The 17730-nt window shown below is 45.3% G+C and overlaps 1 protein-coding gene across 1 annotated transcript; it reads left to right on the top strand.

Moving 5' to 3' along the window:
* Positions 1–1029: 1029 nt before the first annotated feature.
* LOC308172341 (E3 ubiquitin-protein ligase RNF152-like) lies at positions 1030–1713 on the top strand (the record flags this gene model as incomplete). The annotated part of the gene is made up of 1 exon (XM_080547253.1): positions 1030–1713. The coding sequence occupies one exon, from the start codon at positions 1030–1032 to the stop codon at positions 1711–1713; it is 684 nt and encodes a 227-aa protein (XP_080403379.1).
* Between the last annotated feature and the right edge of the window lie 16017 nt (positions 1714–17730).

Raw genomic sequence — 17730 nt, 5'->3', positions numbered from 1 at the left:
TACATGGATTAACAACACTGCAAACATTATTGTGAAAGTTGGTAAGAAACACAAATGTAACAGTGCCTGTGGCCATGTTAAAGGAATTAGCCTTATGCAAACGGCTTCAGCCACCGCTCTTATGTAAGGTAATGGCACTGAGCGCTCCTCGTCAGGTCTCCTCCACAGCGCCCCCCTCAGGTGCCCTGTTGTGTCTGATATGCATTTGTCATGGTCATGTGTGATGTCATGTGTGATGTCATGTGTGATGTCCCTTTCTATTAAGCCTGTTTGTGGCATGTGTGTTACGTCAACTGCCTTTTTCTCTGGTCTGCTCATGTGAGCTCTCTCTGTTGATTGTTTGAGTTAATGGTGTGTGTAATGTTTTAATTTAGTTCTCTGTCTGTGTGTGTGTGTGCATGTATTGTATGGTGTGTCTGCTGTGTGTGTGTGTGTGTGTGTGTGTGCGTGTGCGCGTGTGTATTGCATGGTTTGTCTGAGGTCTGGTGTGTGTGTCTGTGTGTAAGTGTGTGTGTGTGTGAGAGAGAGAGAGCAGGGCTGTGATTCCTGTCTGAGAGGACAGGAGCAGGGCAGTTGTGACTAGTCTGTGTGATGATGAAGGGTTTAGGGTTCGATCCAGGCAGAGATCCTGGGTGACGAGCCTCAGGGGAACCAGACAAAGACGCTGCCTGATCGCCACTTCTGCTTCTGCCTGCTCGTCGTCTGTCCGCTCCGGTGTCAGTGTTGACGCCCACTTCCAAGCCCCTCTGCCCTCTTCAATTGGATTAACGCTGTCTTTCTCCATCTTCTTTTACAGATGAGAGACTGACCGCTGACGAGACGTGTGGCAGGGTCCGGGTCCGCTACACGGCTAACATCGCAACTCTGCTCTAAGGATTCAAGCAGCTCACTGGGTATATATATATATATATATGTATATATACAGAGCTGTTGGCTGACATCTTTTTGTCATTCTGCTTTTGTGTTTCGACACAAACAACCCCCCCCCTTGTGAGGAACTAATAAAAAAGGCCTGTGGGTGGAGCTCAGATGGAGACGCTGTGTCAGGACTCCATCCTGGAGTGCCAGATCTGCTTCAACTACTACAGCCCCCGGCGGAGGCCCAAGCTGCTGGACTGCCGCCACACCTGCTGCTCCGTGTGCCTGACCCAGATGCGGAGCGGCCAGAAGGAGCTCCGCTGCCCGTGGTGCCGCGGCGTCACCATCCTCCCCGCCGGCCTCTCCGTGTCCCAGCTCCCGGACGACCCGGACATCGTCACCGTCATCGCCATCCCCCACGCCCACTCCGAGCACACGCCCGTCTTCATCCGCCTGCCTAGCAACGGCTGCTACATGCTGCCCCTGTCCGTCGCCAAGGAGCGGGCGCTGGGCTTGCCCGGCGACCTCGGCTGCCGCTTCCTGCCGGGCGGCGGCGGGCAGCAGCAGCAGAAGGGCGGCCTGGCGCTGGTGGCCCTGCCCGAGCTGCAGCGGCCCCTGGGCCTGGGCCTGGGCGTGGGTCGCGTGGGTCGTTTGGGCCTGGAGGGGGTGGTGGTGGAGGGGGGCGAGGCGGAGAGGAGGGGGGTGGGGGGGGGGGCCGGAGGAGGGAAGGGGTCCACGTGGTCGGGGGTGTGCACGGTCATCCTGGTGGCCTGCGTGCTGCTCTTCCTCCTGGGCATCGTGCTGCACAACATGTCCTGCATCTCCAAACGCTTCACTGTCATCTCCTGTGGCTGAGGGGGGGAGACAGGCCAGCCACCACCACCACGCACCCCTAGCACTGCCCCACCGCTGCCCTGCTCCTCCTCAGCCCTGGACCATGTGGAGGTTAAGGGACTTTACACATATCATGGGCATCCAAGGAAACAACAGACAGAGAGAGAGAGAGAGAGAGAGAAAGTGAGAGAGAGAAAGCGAGAGAGAGAGAGAGAGAGAGAGAGAGAGAGAGAGAGAGAGAGAGAGAGAGAGAGAGAGAGAGAGAGAGACAGAGAGAGACTGTTCTCACAGTTAGGTAAAAAGAGGAGGGAGCAAAAAGCAAAACTGGGAAATGATACTTTCATCGCCTCCTATTGTTGATGTTGTGTAGTATGCTGGAAACAACACACCCACCTCCTACAGAAGCCCAGTCTATGTGATTACCCTCTCCCCTACGTTCATTCCACTCTCCTGCTCCCAGCCCCCTCAGTCTATACCTTCTCTCAGAAAGAGTGCCTCAGGGATGCCTTGTCGAGATTTGGGGCAGCCTGCGCCCTGGGGGCTTGGTGACACACACAACACAACAGAACACCATTGCTGGTTTGCTTGTTTCCTGTGGTCAGTTAGAGTTCCATCAATAGTCATCTTGTTTAGCTAAGTGTCAGCACTGAGTACGTATACGGTCTCTCCAGCTGGAGTTGCAATATGGAGTGTTTGGATTCTGCCGGCTTTCTGTTCTCTGGTGCTGCAGTGCATTACTGTGTAGAGTCCTCCTCTAGCCAAATGTTCTTCACTGATGAATCAATACTGGTTTCACTGTATTTGAGTTTTCTCATAAACTCTCTCTCTGAAGTACTGTAGCTGGACTTTCGCTTCAATTTGTCATGCAGTGTATGTTGGGGATTTGGTCATGTTTGAAACACAAAACAGAGAACATCGTGTCATCTGTGTTAAGTATCCCAGCATATGTTTGAACAGAAAGCACAGGTAGCTAGCCACATAACAGTAATAATGGTGAAATGACTGTATAATGTATAATAGTCACCTTGAAATAATGTGTTATTCTGTCTGCCCTTACATTGAGCACAGGCGGTCATTATTTTTAATAACTTTGACCTGGTTATCACTGCCATCCACATGACTCTATTGATTCCCTTCATCTTCATACCGTCTTTGATCTTGATATGGAGGCTATAGGATCAACTGTGGGATGGTGTAGGGGGGGTGGGTGTGGGCGTAGGGTGAGGGGTGGGTGTGGGCGTAGGGTGAGGGTGGGTGTGGGTGAGGGGTGAGGGGTGGGTGTGGGCGTAGGGTGAGTGGTGTGGGTGTAGGGTGAGGGGTGGGTGTGGGCGTAGGGTGAGGGGTGGGTGTGGGCGTAGGGTGAGGGGTGGGTGTGGGCGTAGGGTGAGGGTGGGTGTGGGCGTAGGGTGAGGGGTGGGTGTGGGCGTAGGGTGAGGGTGGGTGTGGGTGAGGGGTGAGGGGTGGGTGTGGGCGTAGGGTGAGTGGTGTGGGTGTAGGGTGAGGGGTGGGTGTGGGCGTAGGGTGAGGGGTGGGTGTGGGCGTAGGGTGAGGGGTGGGTGTGGGCGTAGGGTGAGGGTGGGTGTGGGCGTAGGGTGAGGGGTGGGTGTGGGCGTAGGGTGAGGGTGGGTGTGGGTGAGGGGTGAGGGGTGGGTGTGGCGTAGGGTGAGGGGTGGGTGTGGGCGTAGGGTGAGGGTGGGTGTGGGTGAGGGGTGAGGGGTGGGTGTGGGCGTAGGGTGAGGGGTGGGTGTGGGCGTAGGGTGAGGGGTGGGTGTGGGTTAGGGGTGAGGGGTGGGTGTGGGCATAGGGTGAGGGTGGGTGTGGGTGAGGGGTGAGGGGTGAGGGGTGGGTGTGGGCGTAGGCTGAGGGGTGGGTGTGGGCGTAGGGTGAGGGGTGGGTGTGGGTGAGGGGTGAGGGGTGAGGGGTGAGGGGTGGGTGTGGGCGTAGGGTGAGGGGTGGGTGTGGGCGTAGGGTGAGGGGTGGGTGTGGGCGTAGGGCCCCAGTGTTAACCAGGACCTCAATGATTTGTGGGCTTTTGAATATTGATCTGCAGAGATGCTCTTTGTTTAGTTTCTTTGTTGTGGAAAACCATGAATATTCCTACTGTAGAAAAGCAATCGAGTGTACAGTACACACAAACAGTACACACAAACAGGGTGACATATTTTGTAATGCCATGTACAGAATGATTGTATTTCTTGTCATCTTTTTCTATTTCCGTTTACATGTTTAAGTCTCTTCGTAACAGGAATCTGCTCATCGTTGTTCAAGATACGTACAGTAGAAGCTCCTCCAGTTCTGTTTGGGGGAGACTGTGGGCTGCTATGATTCACAAAACAGAGAGAGGAGGCTGTAGAAATTCCTCCAGAAAGACTCCAATTACAATAGCATCTGAAGAGGAACCCCCAACCCCTCCTCGCTGGTCTGTTTGTTGTTGACATTTAGGAGAAGGCTTCAGTCAGAGATTCCATCATGGCCGTCGGTCCCCTGCTTACAGAGGAGCTGCAGGCTGGCTGCTGGGCAGGTGCGGTATGAAGCTCAGCTGGCTGAGGTCACATGACATCACTGCTGTGCAAACACAGAAGCACCAGAAGGGCTGAACCGTCTCCATGATGCCTGGAGCTACAGAGATCGGTGGGTATCATGTCTGGCCCCAATTATTGATCATTCTAGGTGGACTTAATAGTTTGCCCCGCCCCCGGTGTGACCTGCTCCTAGTACAAGCAGCCCCTGTTTCACCTCCTAGTACAAGCAGCATATACTGTAGTATTCTGAGTGGTCTGGATGAGTCAGGAAAGACACCAGTAGGTTTTATATCAATGGTAGATTGATCCGATGACATACAATGTTGTTTTATATTGTTACATGAAATGATGAGTTAGGGTTAGGGTTAGGGTGAGTTAAGTACGCTCACTATGGCTGCATTTACACTGCAGGTCGTAATGCCTAGTTCACATTTTTTGTCTATCCGAATTATTTTAACGCCTGCTTACATCTACTTTTTAAAATGACCCATATCCGTTACCTGTGCTTACGGTACATTTGCTTACACTTGTGTAACACTTGAAACACCCCGCATGCATACATAAGGGTTTGGTTACCGAAAACAAAAGTAAACAGACAATGGACGCAAACGAGACAGAAATTATAATCCCTTTTATATATAATATAATATAAAGCCATTGCTTTCCGAAGTTTCCGAATGTTTAGAAGTCCGCAAAAATATTGTGCACATTTTAAGGCGGGGAAGAAAGAGGACTTCACTTTTGAACAACTGAAACTAACGTCAAACGTCATCAAAATGCAAAGACCGTCGCATTTTCAAGTACGTGCAAATCGTAATTACAAATTATATCCGACCTGTCCGGTTAGATCACATTCCAAATGACAGATATCCGATTCATATCAGATGTATTTCCACGTATGATTGAGGCCTGAATCAGATCTGAGAATATCTGATTCAATATGCTTTTTTACTGGTTAGACGTTCATATTACATATCCGATCTGTGCCAAATGTGTGAGCAAATATGTGAGCAAAAAATATTAGAATTGTGTCACTTCTACCTGGCAGTGTAATAATAATAATAATAATAATAATAATAATACATTTTATTTATGGGCGCCTTTCAAGGCTCTCAAGGACACCTTACAAGACAGTTTAAAACCACATATCAAAACATTAAAATCAACAAAGCAAAAATGAGATAAAAACAGCAAAATCAGATATAACAACAAACAAAATGCAACAAGCAAAAGTGTAAATGCAGTCTATATTGTGTCACTTCTACCTGGCAGTGTAAATGCAGTCTATAGTGTCACTTCTACCTGGCATCCCAATTCCCTTTTCTACCCCTATGGCTCGTTTTCGAGTGTGACTCGATTCGAAGCCAAGGCCTTCGAACAGAGCCACAAGCAATAGGGGTTGAAATCTACCCCTATGAATTGGGACAGCCCTTCATGACGTCAACAACAGTGGTTTAAATAGACGCGGTACGGGTGACGCGATCTCGCAATGCCTTCTTCAGCTGTGTTTATTTCTGTTGCGTGTGCTATAAGGATCTTTTTTCGATTGTTATCAACACACTGTAGTGTTTAGACGTTCCTTTTTTAGTCTCTTCCGTCAGCGATGTCTTTTTTGTGGACATCGCAATAATGACAATGAATGACTCCAACCAAAACACAGAGTATTAACCAGATCTGTCAGCGCACGATGTTCCTCCAAAGATACCCGTGACTCAATCCTCAGCCACCACATACACACGAGTCCATCAGTAGTCATAAAGCGTTGTCCAAAAATCACGTTACCAAGCGCCTTTCTCAGAACAATTCGTCGTCTAGAATCCAAAAATCAATCCATCATAGTGGTGGTCAAAAACGTAGAAAGAGGATCTCTTGGGGACGCGGACACATTTGCCCGTGAAGGAGAGATGACAAATAAGCGGAAACATTTCTCAGTAGAGTCGAACGGTGATAGATCATCATCCTTTACGCGTATCCTTAACTGTAGTTACATTTCGCGTGTCATATGCCATTAGACATGGAAATATGTCAATGCGCGGCTGTCATGCACAAATCAGCTTGTAACGTTAGACACACAGCACACAGCACATCGGCATAATAACGTTTTGTTGTTGTTGTGCTTGTTATAAAGAAAAGGTCTATAATGCATTGAAATGAATGATACAACCCATTAATAATATTACATAATAACAACTGCTCGGATTAGATTGCGGGTGGAAATAGGTCAAAATGCGCATCATGTACAAGTCAGCCGAACGTTTGATAGATAACTTTACATATGTGTACCATCATCCACTGTCAAACGCCACAGGTAATAATTGATTTATGATTGTACATCTCTGAAATGCTCGACTGTCATGCAGCGTTGCGTTACTGTAACGTTAGACACAGCACCGACATAAAAGCGATTTTTGGGTTATGCTTGTTATAAATAAAAGGTCTATAATGCATTGTAATGACATTAAACTAAGACAATAAGATGGTTATCATAATTTTTCAAATCTTTATTAATAAGTAATTACAGAGAAAGTAAAATGACATTTCCGCATTGAATAGAGCGACATAAGATTTCTGTAGGTGATTCGCAATGCATCCTGGAATCAAGGGGTAGCGTACCCCTATGGCTTCGAAGCTAGTCTGGTCCTGGAATCGCTCGAAACGAAGTCATAGTTAGCCCTCAAAATGAAGCCATGGCTCGATGAAATATGAATTGGGACAGCCCTACCCCTAAACGTGAACGCGCAAATCGAGCCATAGGGGTGAAAACGAAGGGCTAGGGGTGAATTGGGACGGGGCCGCTGCAGGCTATAATGTCACTTCTACCTGGCAGTGTAAATGCAGTCTATAGTGTCACTTCTACCTGGCAGTGTAAATGCAGTCTATAGTGTCACTTCTACCTGGCAGTGTAAATGCAGTCTAGATGCTGTCACTTCTACCTGGCAGTGTAAATGCAGTCTAGAAGGTGCCAAAAGCTGCCCGAAGCAGTCTAGTGATAACAAGGTAGCAAGGTTACCAAACAGCAGTAACACACACCCACCCAGGCCTTGGTGACTGGCACCACTGTAGCTGACCTCTGACCTGCAGGTCTGGTGGCCAAGGTTCTCTTAGGTCAGTGTTATTTCCTGTTCCTGTTACTGATATCGTTTTTGAACCACAGTTGTTTCAACCCCTTGTTGTGCTCTTATTAAAGATGCTGCATGTGATGTGTTGCTCGGATCTGTTTATAGAATAGATGGTATTAAGTGATTAGAGGCAGGGAGTAGGGGAGACAGTTGTATATGCAAATGAAAAGGAACATGAAATATTGTTAGAATGGGGATTTTTTTTGGACTGCGTCCCTAAGTAGATCTAATAATGAGGGCAACCTCAGTAACTTACGAGTTTAAATAAAGGTTTGAATTAATGTTTGATTCCTTATTAGGCCTGGTCAGTTGAAGGATCTAACATGTGTTATAATTCCATCGCTGTTACAATTTCTGTTTATCTCACTGTATATAAAGCCATGGAATCCATTGGCTTGGATACACTACTTGTTCCAATCTAGTGGTTATGTTATTAATACATATCTCCCTCTACCCCCTTTTTTGCAATAATGATGGTCCTGTGATCATTTTGAACTTCTCTCTTATATATCTTTAGAGACACATAATACTATATGTGCCTGAAATGTGGCTTGTTTGCCGGTGAGGAGAAAGACAATTATGCTTCAATATTCATCCGGTCTTAAGAAACAGAAACATTCTTCACCTGGATCTTCTTTTCTTGGAACAGCCATACCGTATGTGTGTGTACTGTATGAGAGAGGGAGACAGGGGTCAAGGGCCATCATATACAGTATGTGTGTGTGTACTGTATGAGAGAGGGAGACAGGGGTCAAGGGTCATCATATTCAGTATGTGCCTGTGTTTGTCAGTGCTGTACTGTTCCTGTCGTAGTCACTGTTTGTGTCAGGGGTCTACACTAGCAGGTGTTTCAGTGAACTATTAAAGAAACCCTCTGAAATTACCCTACGTGGCCTCCTTCCATGTTTGTTTTGTACTAAAGAACGCTCTGGACACAGTTTCTGTTGTAGAAATGTAATGGTGTAGCCGTAGACGACTCTACTTCAACTAAAGAAACAAAGGTAAGATATCTACTGTTTTCTGAAGATGATTGTTTGTGACCTGATTTTAGGGTGGGGTTCTCTGACACAGAACTGTAGTAAGTAAGTAAGTAAAGCTTTATTTATATAGCACCTTTCATACAAGAAATGCAGCTCAAAGTGCTTTACAACAGGAATAAGAACATTAAGTGAAAACAATAAAATAAACATATATAACAACATTTACATGCATAGAATGAATATAAAAGCAGGGAAAAACAGTCAAAAGAAAAGGTAAAGGTCAGTCTTTCTGTACTTCCCATTGGTTTTCACCACAAACATCAGTTTTTGGAAAAGGTCTGTCTCAGTCTCTGTGTACGTTCTCAGTCAAGGAAATTACCCACAAACTATCCTAGCTTGTCTTGCCGGATCGTTGAGGCTAGTACCATTTTGTTCTTACAAGATGCACTTTTTTTTTGGGAACACAGACACACGTCAACCACTAGTCAATCACCAGTCAATCACCAGTCAATCACTAGTCAATCACATGTCAATCACTAGTCAATCACATGTCAATCACCAGTCAATCACTAGTCAACCACAACTGTAGTCTAACAGAGCCTACTATGTCCACAGTATGACAGCGTCATCTATTCCATATTTACTTGTTTGAGAAACCCCCAAAATGCTATTTAGTGGTGGGTTAAATGTTCACAAAGCAAGCAGTTGTGTATGTTTCCCCATCAGTACCTCTCGTTCTTTTCTCCTCAAATGTTTATTGATATTCTGTCAGAGCAGTAATTAACTCTCTCCAAGGACCAATTCCAGCTACCTTTGTTTCAGCAAAGCACCGAATCTCCCTCAGAGCAGGAATGAGCCTCTAATGATGACCACATGCTCTACTTTGGAGGGCCTTTCAACATGAAGCCCATCGACCGCATAGGACCAACCCGCTTAGTTTACATCTGTTCAGCTGTTTTTCCACAGACGTTAAACCCTAGACTTGAAAGAGTGGAAGACTGGAGTGTGGTGAAACAATAAAGGAGTGACATTAAGCTATAAAAACTTGTAAGGGTCAAATAATGGATGGAATGAAAGGCTTGAAAGGAATGGTGACAGGGAGGGAACATGGGCTCCGTGGACTGGTTTGTTAGCCAAGCTGGTCCTTGTGCATGGCAGGGGATAATTGATAGCTTTTTCAGGGCTGAGGAGGGTGTATATATGGAGGTAGTTTGTCAGGCCTTGTCACAGGCCTGTGCTGTCTCAATGGCAGAGGAGGCAGGGAGAGCAGTGTACACTGTGTCAGCCTCACACAGCTGATATGGGAGTCATAAAGCAGTCACAACACTGAGGAACAGCTGCTATAAGACGCTTTTATTTCATATTATGCTTGAGTTCCATGAATATAACATTATATAATGTAATATGTTTCCTAGTACTATATGCTGGCAGAATGCAGCTTTTGAGAAGTAGACATGATTCATGCTCTCATGTAGAAGAAAAAGGCTTTGATATCCATACATGTTGAAGGCACGGTCGGGTGACATTGAGGTGAATAAAAGCAATATCAATATTTCAATGATCTATTCTCATGGTATGTCAGGTTGCTGAAAACGTTAAATATTTGAAGAGATTAAGAAGAAAAAAATAAAGGTTTTATTCTCAATTCATCAAGGTTTGGGGGAACAGGTTGCGTGTGGCAGGGACACTCATCATACTCACTGTAGGAACAGTTCAGGCACATCTTTTAAAGAAGTTCAAAGTTCAGTATTCTATTTCCTCTAAAGATAAACTGCAGAAAGGGCTTAACTCATTACAACTGTACATGCTTCTGGTTAGGGTTAGGGTTCATGAAATGTGAAGTCCCTTCGTTTGAATAACAATATTACATATTCATATATTAATATTATAACAAAATTCAAACGTGTTCTTTCTTTAGAGACAGACCATATTTTGGCTTACACACTATGATGTGAAATATGACAAAAGTGAATTATATGTCTACGTTTGAAAATGACCCTTTCTCTCCTGAGCAAATTGACCCTAATCAAGGAAAAATTGATGTCTGACGTTCTTTTGATCACCCTTTTCAGAGTGCAGTGGAAGATACTGTAATGGCAGCTTCATGTGTGTGTGTTCTCCTGCATGTGGTAAAAGGCTTGGGGCAGCGTAACCTTCCTGTTCCAGGAACAGGACCGGCTGACTGTCTGGTTGCTAGGGTACGGGAAACTTCATTTACATTTTGACAGCGTTGACTTGCAAAGGGAGATTGCCAATCAATCCTGCATTGAAGTTTGTTTTATTATGCCTCTCTCTCTCATGAAATTCAGAACCCACTAATGTTTCTGGCCCACTGAACAGTGTTTTTTTTGGACAGAGTATTTAAGTTGCACCAGACGGAGCACTGACAACCAACAACTCAGTAACAATTAATTTCTCAAACCACTTATAGACACGAAAGACGAGGGAGATTCCATGAACTAGCGGGGACATTGTAGTGGAGATATGTGATATTGACCTCACTGGCTGGTAATGGTAGGCAACTACAGCACAACTTAGTTGATACATGTTGCACTCTTCATGGTGAAAGCACAGCGTGTCCTTGGTGTCCTCAATGATAGCTACAGCCTTGCCAACACGTGTGCGTGTATGTGTGTGTGTGTGTGTGTGTGTGTGTGTGTGTGTGTGTGTGTGTGTGTGTGTGTGTGTGTGTGTGTGTGTGTGTGTGTGTAAGAGAGTGATAGAGAGAGAGAGAGAGAGCAGAGAGCAGACATCAGCAATAACATCCACTTATATTTACCTGTTTTGATCATAAGGTCTCACATAAGGTCTCATATAAGGTCTCCCAGTACCCCTGCAGCATTGTGTCTGATGTCACAGTCCTCCTCCTGCCCTCTACCAGTGTGTCTGTCTCCACACCACATACACACACACTGTCTGATTTCTGGCATCGCACGTCTCCAGAAGCAGCCTCCCTCATGCTCAGACATATTCTCTATATGACCTTTGCCACACAGAGAGCAGACAGTGAATTGGATTGTAGTCTGATCTCTTTGGAGAGTTGCTTAGAAAGTTCTGACATATGCCCATACCCTCCAATTTCTAGCTGTTAACTTTTAGAAAAACAAGTTTCCGGAAGTAAGATATTATTGCAGCAAATGCAAGGAATGTTGAAACATCATTTGTGATATGTTTTCTTGCTGAAAAAAGAAGTGACAGTAGTATTCCAATACATATAAGAGAGTTGTAAAATTGTAAAACCTCATTTTTCAGATAGCTAAATAATAGTATAGCCTAATTATATTAATATAATAATAATGTGTTTACAGCTATTTTGAATGTGACTGTAAAGTATGCACATGGTATAGGCAACAGCTGGCGCTGTTTTAGTCTAATGCCCAGCAGCTCATTGTGTATTTGAGACCATCCCAGGTTCCTCTCAACCCCCCCTGTGTACCAGACCTGCGTGTGTCCATCCATTACTCTACTCCATTTGCTCCTGTCTACCAACCTGATATCTTTGGAAATACCTTCATACATTGTAGCACATTTGTATAAGCTGCCACAATTTAATTGATACCCGCCAGCAGCCAGTTCTCCATACAGCAGGTTGCAATTAAACCTGCTAATAACACAGTTGAGGCCCCCAGGAATTATGGAACATTTTCCTAAAATTCTTCCCAATGTTTGCAGCATTGATAAAACTTCATATAATCGAACAGTGCTACTTAGTAGCTTTTGGTACATAAAATACGTTTTTAGGCTTGCTTTATTTGCTTTATCAAATCTAGTGAAAAATGGGGTGGTCAAAAATATTAGCCCCCATGTGAATATTAGCCCCCATGTGATTAATTTGCGTCAATGATTTAAAATGTTTACCTCGTTAAAGGTTTCCAAATTAACCGTGATCGTTAACGCAATAACATTGACAGCCCTAGTTTTTGTTCTTTCGACTCTACACACCAAACATTTGGATTTTAAATCAATAATATTAAATTAACACATCAGACGCCAGTTATCTTCTCTGCAGGGCCTGTACTGTAACCATGGTGATGCTCTGCCAGGCCTGTACTGTAACCATGGTGATGCCTACACATAATGCCCCCTGCACCATGTTTCACAGATGAGGGGGTATATGCTGTCAAGTTGTTCTCTTGCAATCATTCTGATCCATGATAATATTCATTTGTCCAAAATACCCTCTCCCAGACCTTTTTAAAATACTTTTTAGCAAACAGTAACGTGACCCTCCTTGTTCATGCCTGCGTCCTGGGGAGTGTTCCAGTGTTCCAGTGTTCCTGGGGAGTGTTCCACATCTGATAGTCATCACCATGGAAGTCCTCCTGGGCCTGCCAACCCGCTTGAGATTTCTGAGCTCAGCAGTGCATCTGTTTGTTTTAAATGATGTTCCAGACTGATTTAGGCAAGTCTAAGGTTGTATCTATATTTCTGATAATGGCTTCCTTGACTTTGATTGACACCTCTTTGGTCCTCATCACAGGACCAATAGAAAACTTCAAAAGCAAATCCAAAGCCTAGAATCAATACTACACATTGACGGCTCTCTTATGCCTGCACAAATTATGTGACCGAACTCACCTGACTTACCAGAAACACCTGTCAACCTAATTGTCACGTTACTTTTAATTGTTTGATTTGGAACCCAAACTTCTGGAATGCTTCATTGTCCCATTACATACAGGTCACAGTATGTAGCCGCTCCTAAACTTTGTTTAAACTATTTTTGCTTATATGGTGTTTATTACATTGTTTTTAAAAAAATACTTATATTACTGTCTGTGTGTTTATGTCTTATGCACCAACCCCACCAAGTCAGTTTCCTGTATGTGTGAATATACTTGGCAATAAAAGGAATTCTGATTCTGATTCTGATGGTGCTGGTCTCAGATGGACCACTGGGACTGTCTTATGCAAGGTTCCTTCCTGCTCTCAAATACAGTCTAATCCAACACACAGTATGTCAATGGTATGAGTTCATGCCGTGTTTTAACACAGCTAAATGGTATGACTTCATGCAGTGTTTTAACACAGTTATTCACATTAGGTTCTGGTGGATGCCTCCCCTCTGGTGGATTTGCCCCTAGATGTACAGTTTATTAGATTATGACGATCATCTCTAACTTCATTACAGAGAGATGAAGGACAATTGCGGGAATTACAGTATCCTCTTGAAACAGTGTTAAAGAGTGAGTCTCCTCAAGGATACACACGCACACTCACATGCAGACGCACACACACACACACACACACACACACACACACAGCCACTTCTCTGGACCTTTCTATAAAACGTTTTGCTCTGAAACACACAGAAGAGCTGAGTAGTTCGTTTCAGCCTGACCCATGTGGTCTACAGAATAAGCTGTCGATTGGGCTCTCTCTTTGTGACTGAGTGTGTGTGTGTGTGTGTGTGTGTGTGTGTGTGTGTGTGTGTGTGTGTGTGTGTGTCGATTGGGCTCTCTCTTTGTGACTGAGTGCTCATGTTCCGTTGGTTCAATATTGCATTACTGCAGCCGGGCATTGGGATGATGATAACACAGATTGTAAACTGTAAGCACTTTGGAAAGAAAAGAATCATAGCCACTAAAGGAGGACATAATGCATCACAAGGACCAATGCCCTTACTCCTGCACGAGGCATTCCTTCTAACTTCAAAGAGCCAGTTCACTCTTTCCCTATCCCATGCAGAGAAACATCTAGCAGGAGTTAACCCAAACAGAGAGACAGAAAGGTGACTTTTGTTTCCCACAAGTGTTCTTTTCTATTATAGCAGTCTGCTGTCAGGTGTGGTGACATCACACCCTCTATCCAGTAGGAGTGGCTAACACTGTGCTGTATGGTGTCTGTTGCTTGTCAAGCAGTCGTCCTTTAGCTGCTTGTCCCCTTCATGTTCCATGGCTGGATGTCACTGAATTCCAGTGTCAACACTTCACCATCACTTGATGGTGGCCATCTATTGGAGTTATGACGGACGGAGGCAGGCTGTGTCTGTGTAATATCTGAGCTGACATTCTCTCTGTTCCCCATCTGACCTGCATAGCTCAATTGTTGTTCTTCTCAAAACCTTGATCATAGCTGCCACCTCGCACAGAGGTGTCACGTTGAATTTCTTCCTCCCTCCTCTAAATTCGGCAGTGACTCGCAAACACAATAAAGATATTATTGATCCTACGTCAGTCTCCTGAGGGTTCCGAATGAATTTAATATGCTGTAAAGCATCTCACACTCAATTAGATTATTTCTTCATTTGATTCATGGCACAGTTTATTTGTCATTGGTCTTGAGAAGGATGTGAGAAATGATAATCAAATAAATCGTGTGCGGCAAGGTTGGTGCCAGGGGGAAACGACCTTGGGTACGTCAGTTTCTATTCACACATATTTATATTCATCCATATCCTGTTCATATTCAGCCCACCCACACATTCATAACAGCTAAAGTATCTATGCTATAATAGTTCTAAAAAGAAAAAAGCTGAAATGGCAATCAAACAAATAACCTGTCTGTGAACAAGTAACCTGTCTGTGAACAAGTAACCTGTCTGTGGACAGATAACCTGTCTGTGAACATATAACCTGTCTGTGGACATATAACCTGTCTGTGGACATATAACCTGTCTGTGAACATATAACCTGTCTGTGGACATATAACCTGTCTGTGGACATATAACCTGTCTGTGGACATATAACCTGTCTGTGAACATATAACCTGTCTGTGGTTAAAGAGAGAGGAAAGTAGGTTCCCTTCATCTCACTGGAGGCTAGCCATCTACCGTTTTGAAATGTATTTCCTCAGTTACACAGTGTCATTCCACAGTGTCCCATCATCCATTTGATTTATTTGCCCTCTTATTGATTCAGTTAGGTGTTGTGATGCCGTCTACAGATGAATGGCCAATACTAGAATATTGACTGTCTAAACCTTTATTATGCCATCATCTTACAAGCCACTAGGCCTAAGACATTTTTTTGCATGCAAGGCATTTTTTGCACGCACACACACACACGCACGCACGCACACACACACACACACACACACACACACACACACACACACACACTCTCTCACACCCATGCTGCATAAAATGAAACCTGGCACCTGGAGTGGAGAGAAGACCTGTTCCTCCTCAGCCCTGCTCCGAGAGAGAGAGAGAGAGAGAGAGAGAGAGAGAGAGAGAGAGAGAGAGAGAGAGAGAGAGAGAGAGAGAGAGAGAGAGAGAGAGAGAGAGAGAGAGAGAGAGAGAGAGAGAGAGAGAGAGAGAGAGAGAGAGAGAGAGAGAGAGAGAGAGAGAGAGAGAGAGAGAGAGAGAGAGAGAGAGAGAGAGAGAGCATGGCTCTGCTGGGGTCGCCCCTCTGCGTATGTTGTCTTCAGATCTACTGTGTGTACTTGTGTGTACTGTGTGTACTTGTGTGTGTGTACTGTGTGTACTGTGTGTACTTGTGTGTACTGTGTGTACTTCTGTGTGTGTACTGTGTGTACTGTGTGTACTTGTGTGTGTGTACTGGGGGACTGTGTGTACTTGACCCCCTGTTTGTGGCTTTATTTTTAAAAATTCTACCTGTGCCAACGCCATCGATCTGTTGACGTCTCAGAGCGTTACTAAACGCACAGGGGAGGCTGGGGCGTTACTGAACGCACAGGGGAGGCTGGGCGGCGCCTCGTCAGATTAAAGGAGGTCACCCTCATAACAAATGCGTCTAATCCTGGGAATACACATTGTGCTGCTCTGTTTACCCTGCCCCCAAAAACCCTTTTGTTGTGCTACCTATTTAGCCACTGAGTTATTTTGACTTATGTGTGTCCAGCTCTCACTGTGGAAATACAGTAGCTCACTGGAGTAGACTGGCCAGGGAATGAACCCTGGTGAAGCCATGTGAGATATCTGCTGTGTGCTTCTGCTGTATTGTGCACGATCACTTGAGGAATATTGAACACATTTATCGACAAACACTTTCATAATCTAAGTACCATCATGACTCAATGTTTTGAGGGTGGACAACAGAGAACGACAGCTGCAGTGATCTGTGAGTTCATGTTTGGGCATTAGATCCCTGAAGTGGCTCTTTTTTGCACATTTGTCATCCAGGCCTGGGCAGAGTGGCCACAGGGGAGGAGGGACAGACCACTGCTCTGAGGGTATGATGTCACAGAGGGGTGGAGGTGTGACAGACCACCGCTATGAGGGTATGATGTCACAGAGGGGTGGAGGTGTGAAGCCCAATGCACACAGCGTGCGATTTTGTCCCACCGCGAATTCGATTCTATTGTTTTGAATGAGACAATGCACACGGTATGCGATGCGTATTGTCGCACGACAACATTCGATTCTCCATTCACACCCACACACTTTGGTTCTCCATTCACACCCACACACTTTGGTGTTGTGAATTGAGAATCTAATGTTGTCGTGCGACAAATCGCACGCCGTGTGCATTGGCCTTGACAGACCACTGCTATGAGGGTATGATGTCACAGAGGGGTGGAGGTGTGACAGACCACCGCTATGAGGGTATGATGTCACAGAGGGGTGGAGAGATGCATCACTTCACATGTTTCACTGGGAGATGAGACAGTGAGAGTGCTGCAGGACAGTGGTTATACTGTGGGAAAGGGCTACTGGATAGCATAGTGTGGCAGCCAGCAGATACTAGGCACAATGTTGTAAAGAGAAACAGGATAGAAACAGATGATTTGATGATAGTGTGCATCAGCAAGCAGGGCAGGGATATGGAATGTTCTAACAAGAATAGGATGACATTTGTAGTTATAACATACATGGACGAAGGTATGTGGACACAATTCTGGTCTGGGGCTGTTTTCATGGTTTGGGCTAGGCCCCTTAGTTCCAGTGAAAGGAAATCTTAATGCTACAGCATACAATGAGATTCTAGAGAATTGTACGCTTCCAACTTTGTGGCAACAGTTTGGGAAAGGCCCTTTCTAGTTTAAGCATGAAAATTCCCCCTTCACAAAGTGAGGACCATAATGACATGGTTTGCCGACTTTGGTCTGCGAGAACCAGACTGGCTTGCACACAGAGCTCTGACCTCACCGCCATCAAACACCTTTGGGATGAATTGGAACGTGAGCCAGTCCTTCTCGCCCAACATCAGTGCTCGACCTCATTCAAATTCCCGCAACCATATGTGACATGTTCTAATGCTTTGGTCCTCATATTAACAACCAATCAAAATATTCCCACTTTTCTTTTGAAACACAGAACTACGTTTCAACGTTGTTGAGAATCGGGTAAATCTCTGGTAAATCTCCACTGTCTCTCTCCCTCTGGACTTCTCTGTCTCCCTGTCTCTCTCCCTCTGGACTTCTCTGTCTCACTGTCTCTCTCCCTCTGGACTTCTCTGTCTCACTGTCTCTCTCTCTGGACTTCTCTGTCTCACTGTCTCTCTCCCTCTGGAC

The sequence above is a fragment of the Nansenia antarctica genome (assembly GCF_963989245.1).
Source record: "Nansenia antarctica genome assembly, chromosome: 17".
NCBI classification, from domain to species: domain Eukaryota; kingdom Metazoa; phylum Chordata; class Actinopteri; order Argentiniformes; family Microstomatidae; genus Nansenia; species Nansenia antarctica.
The sequence above is the reverse complement of the archived record's forward strand: the minus strand, read 5'-3'. Positions and strand labels throughout refer to the sequence as shown.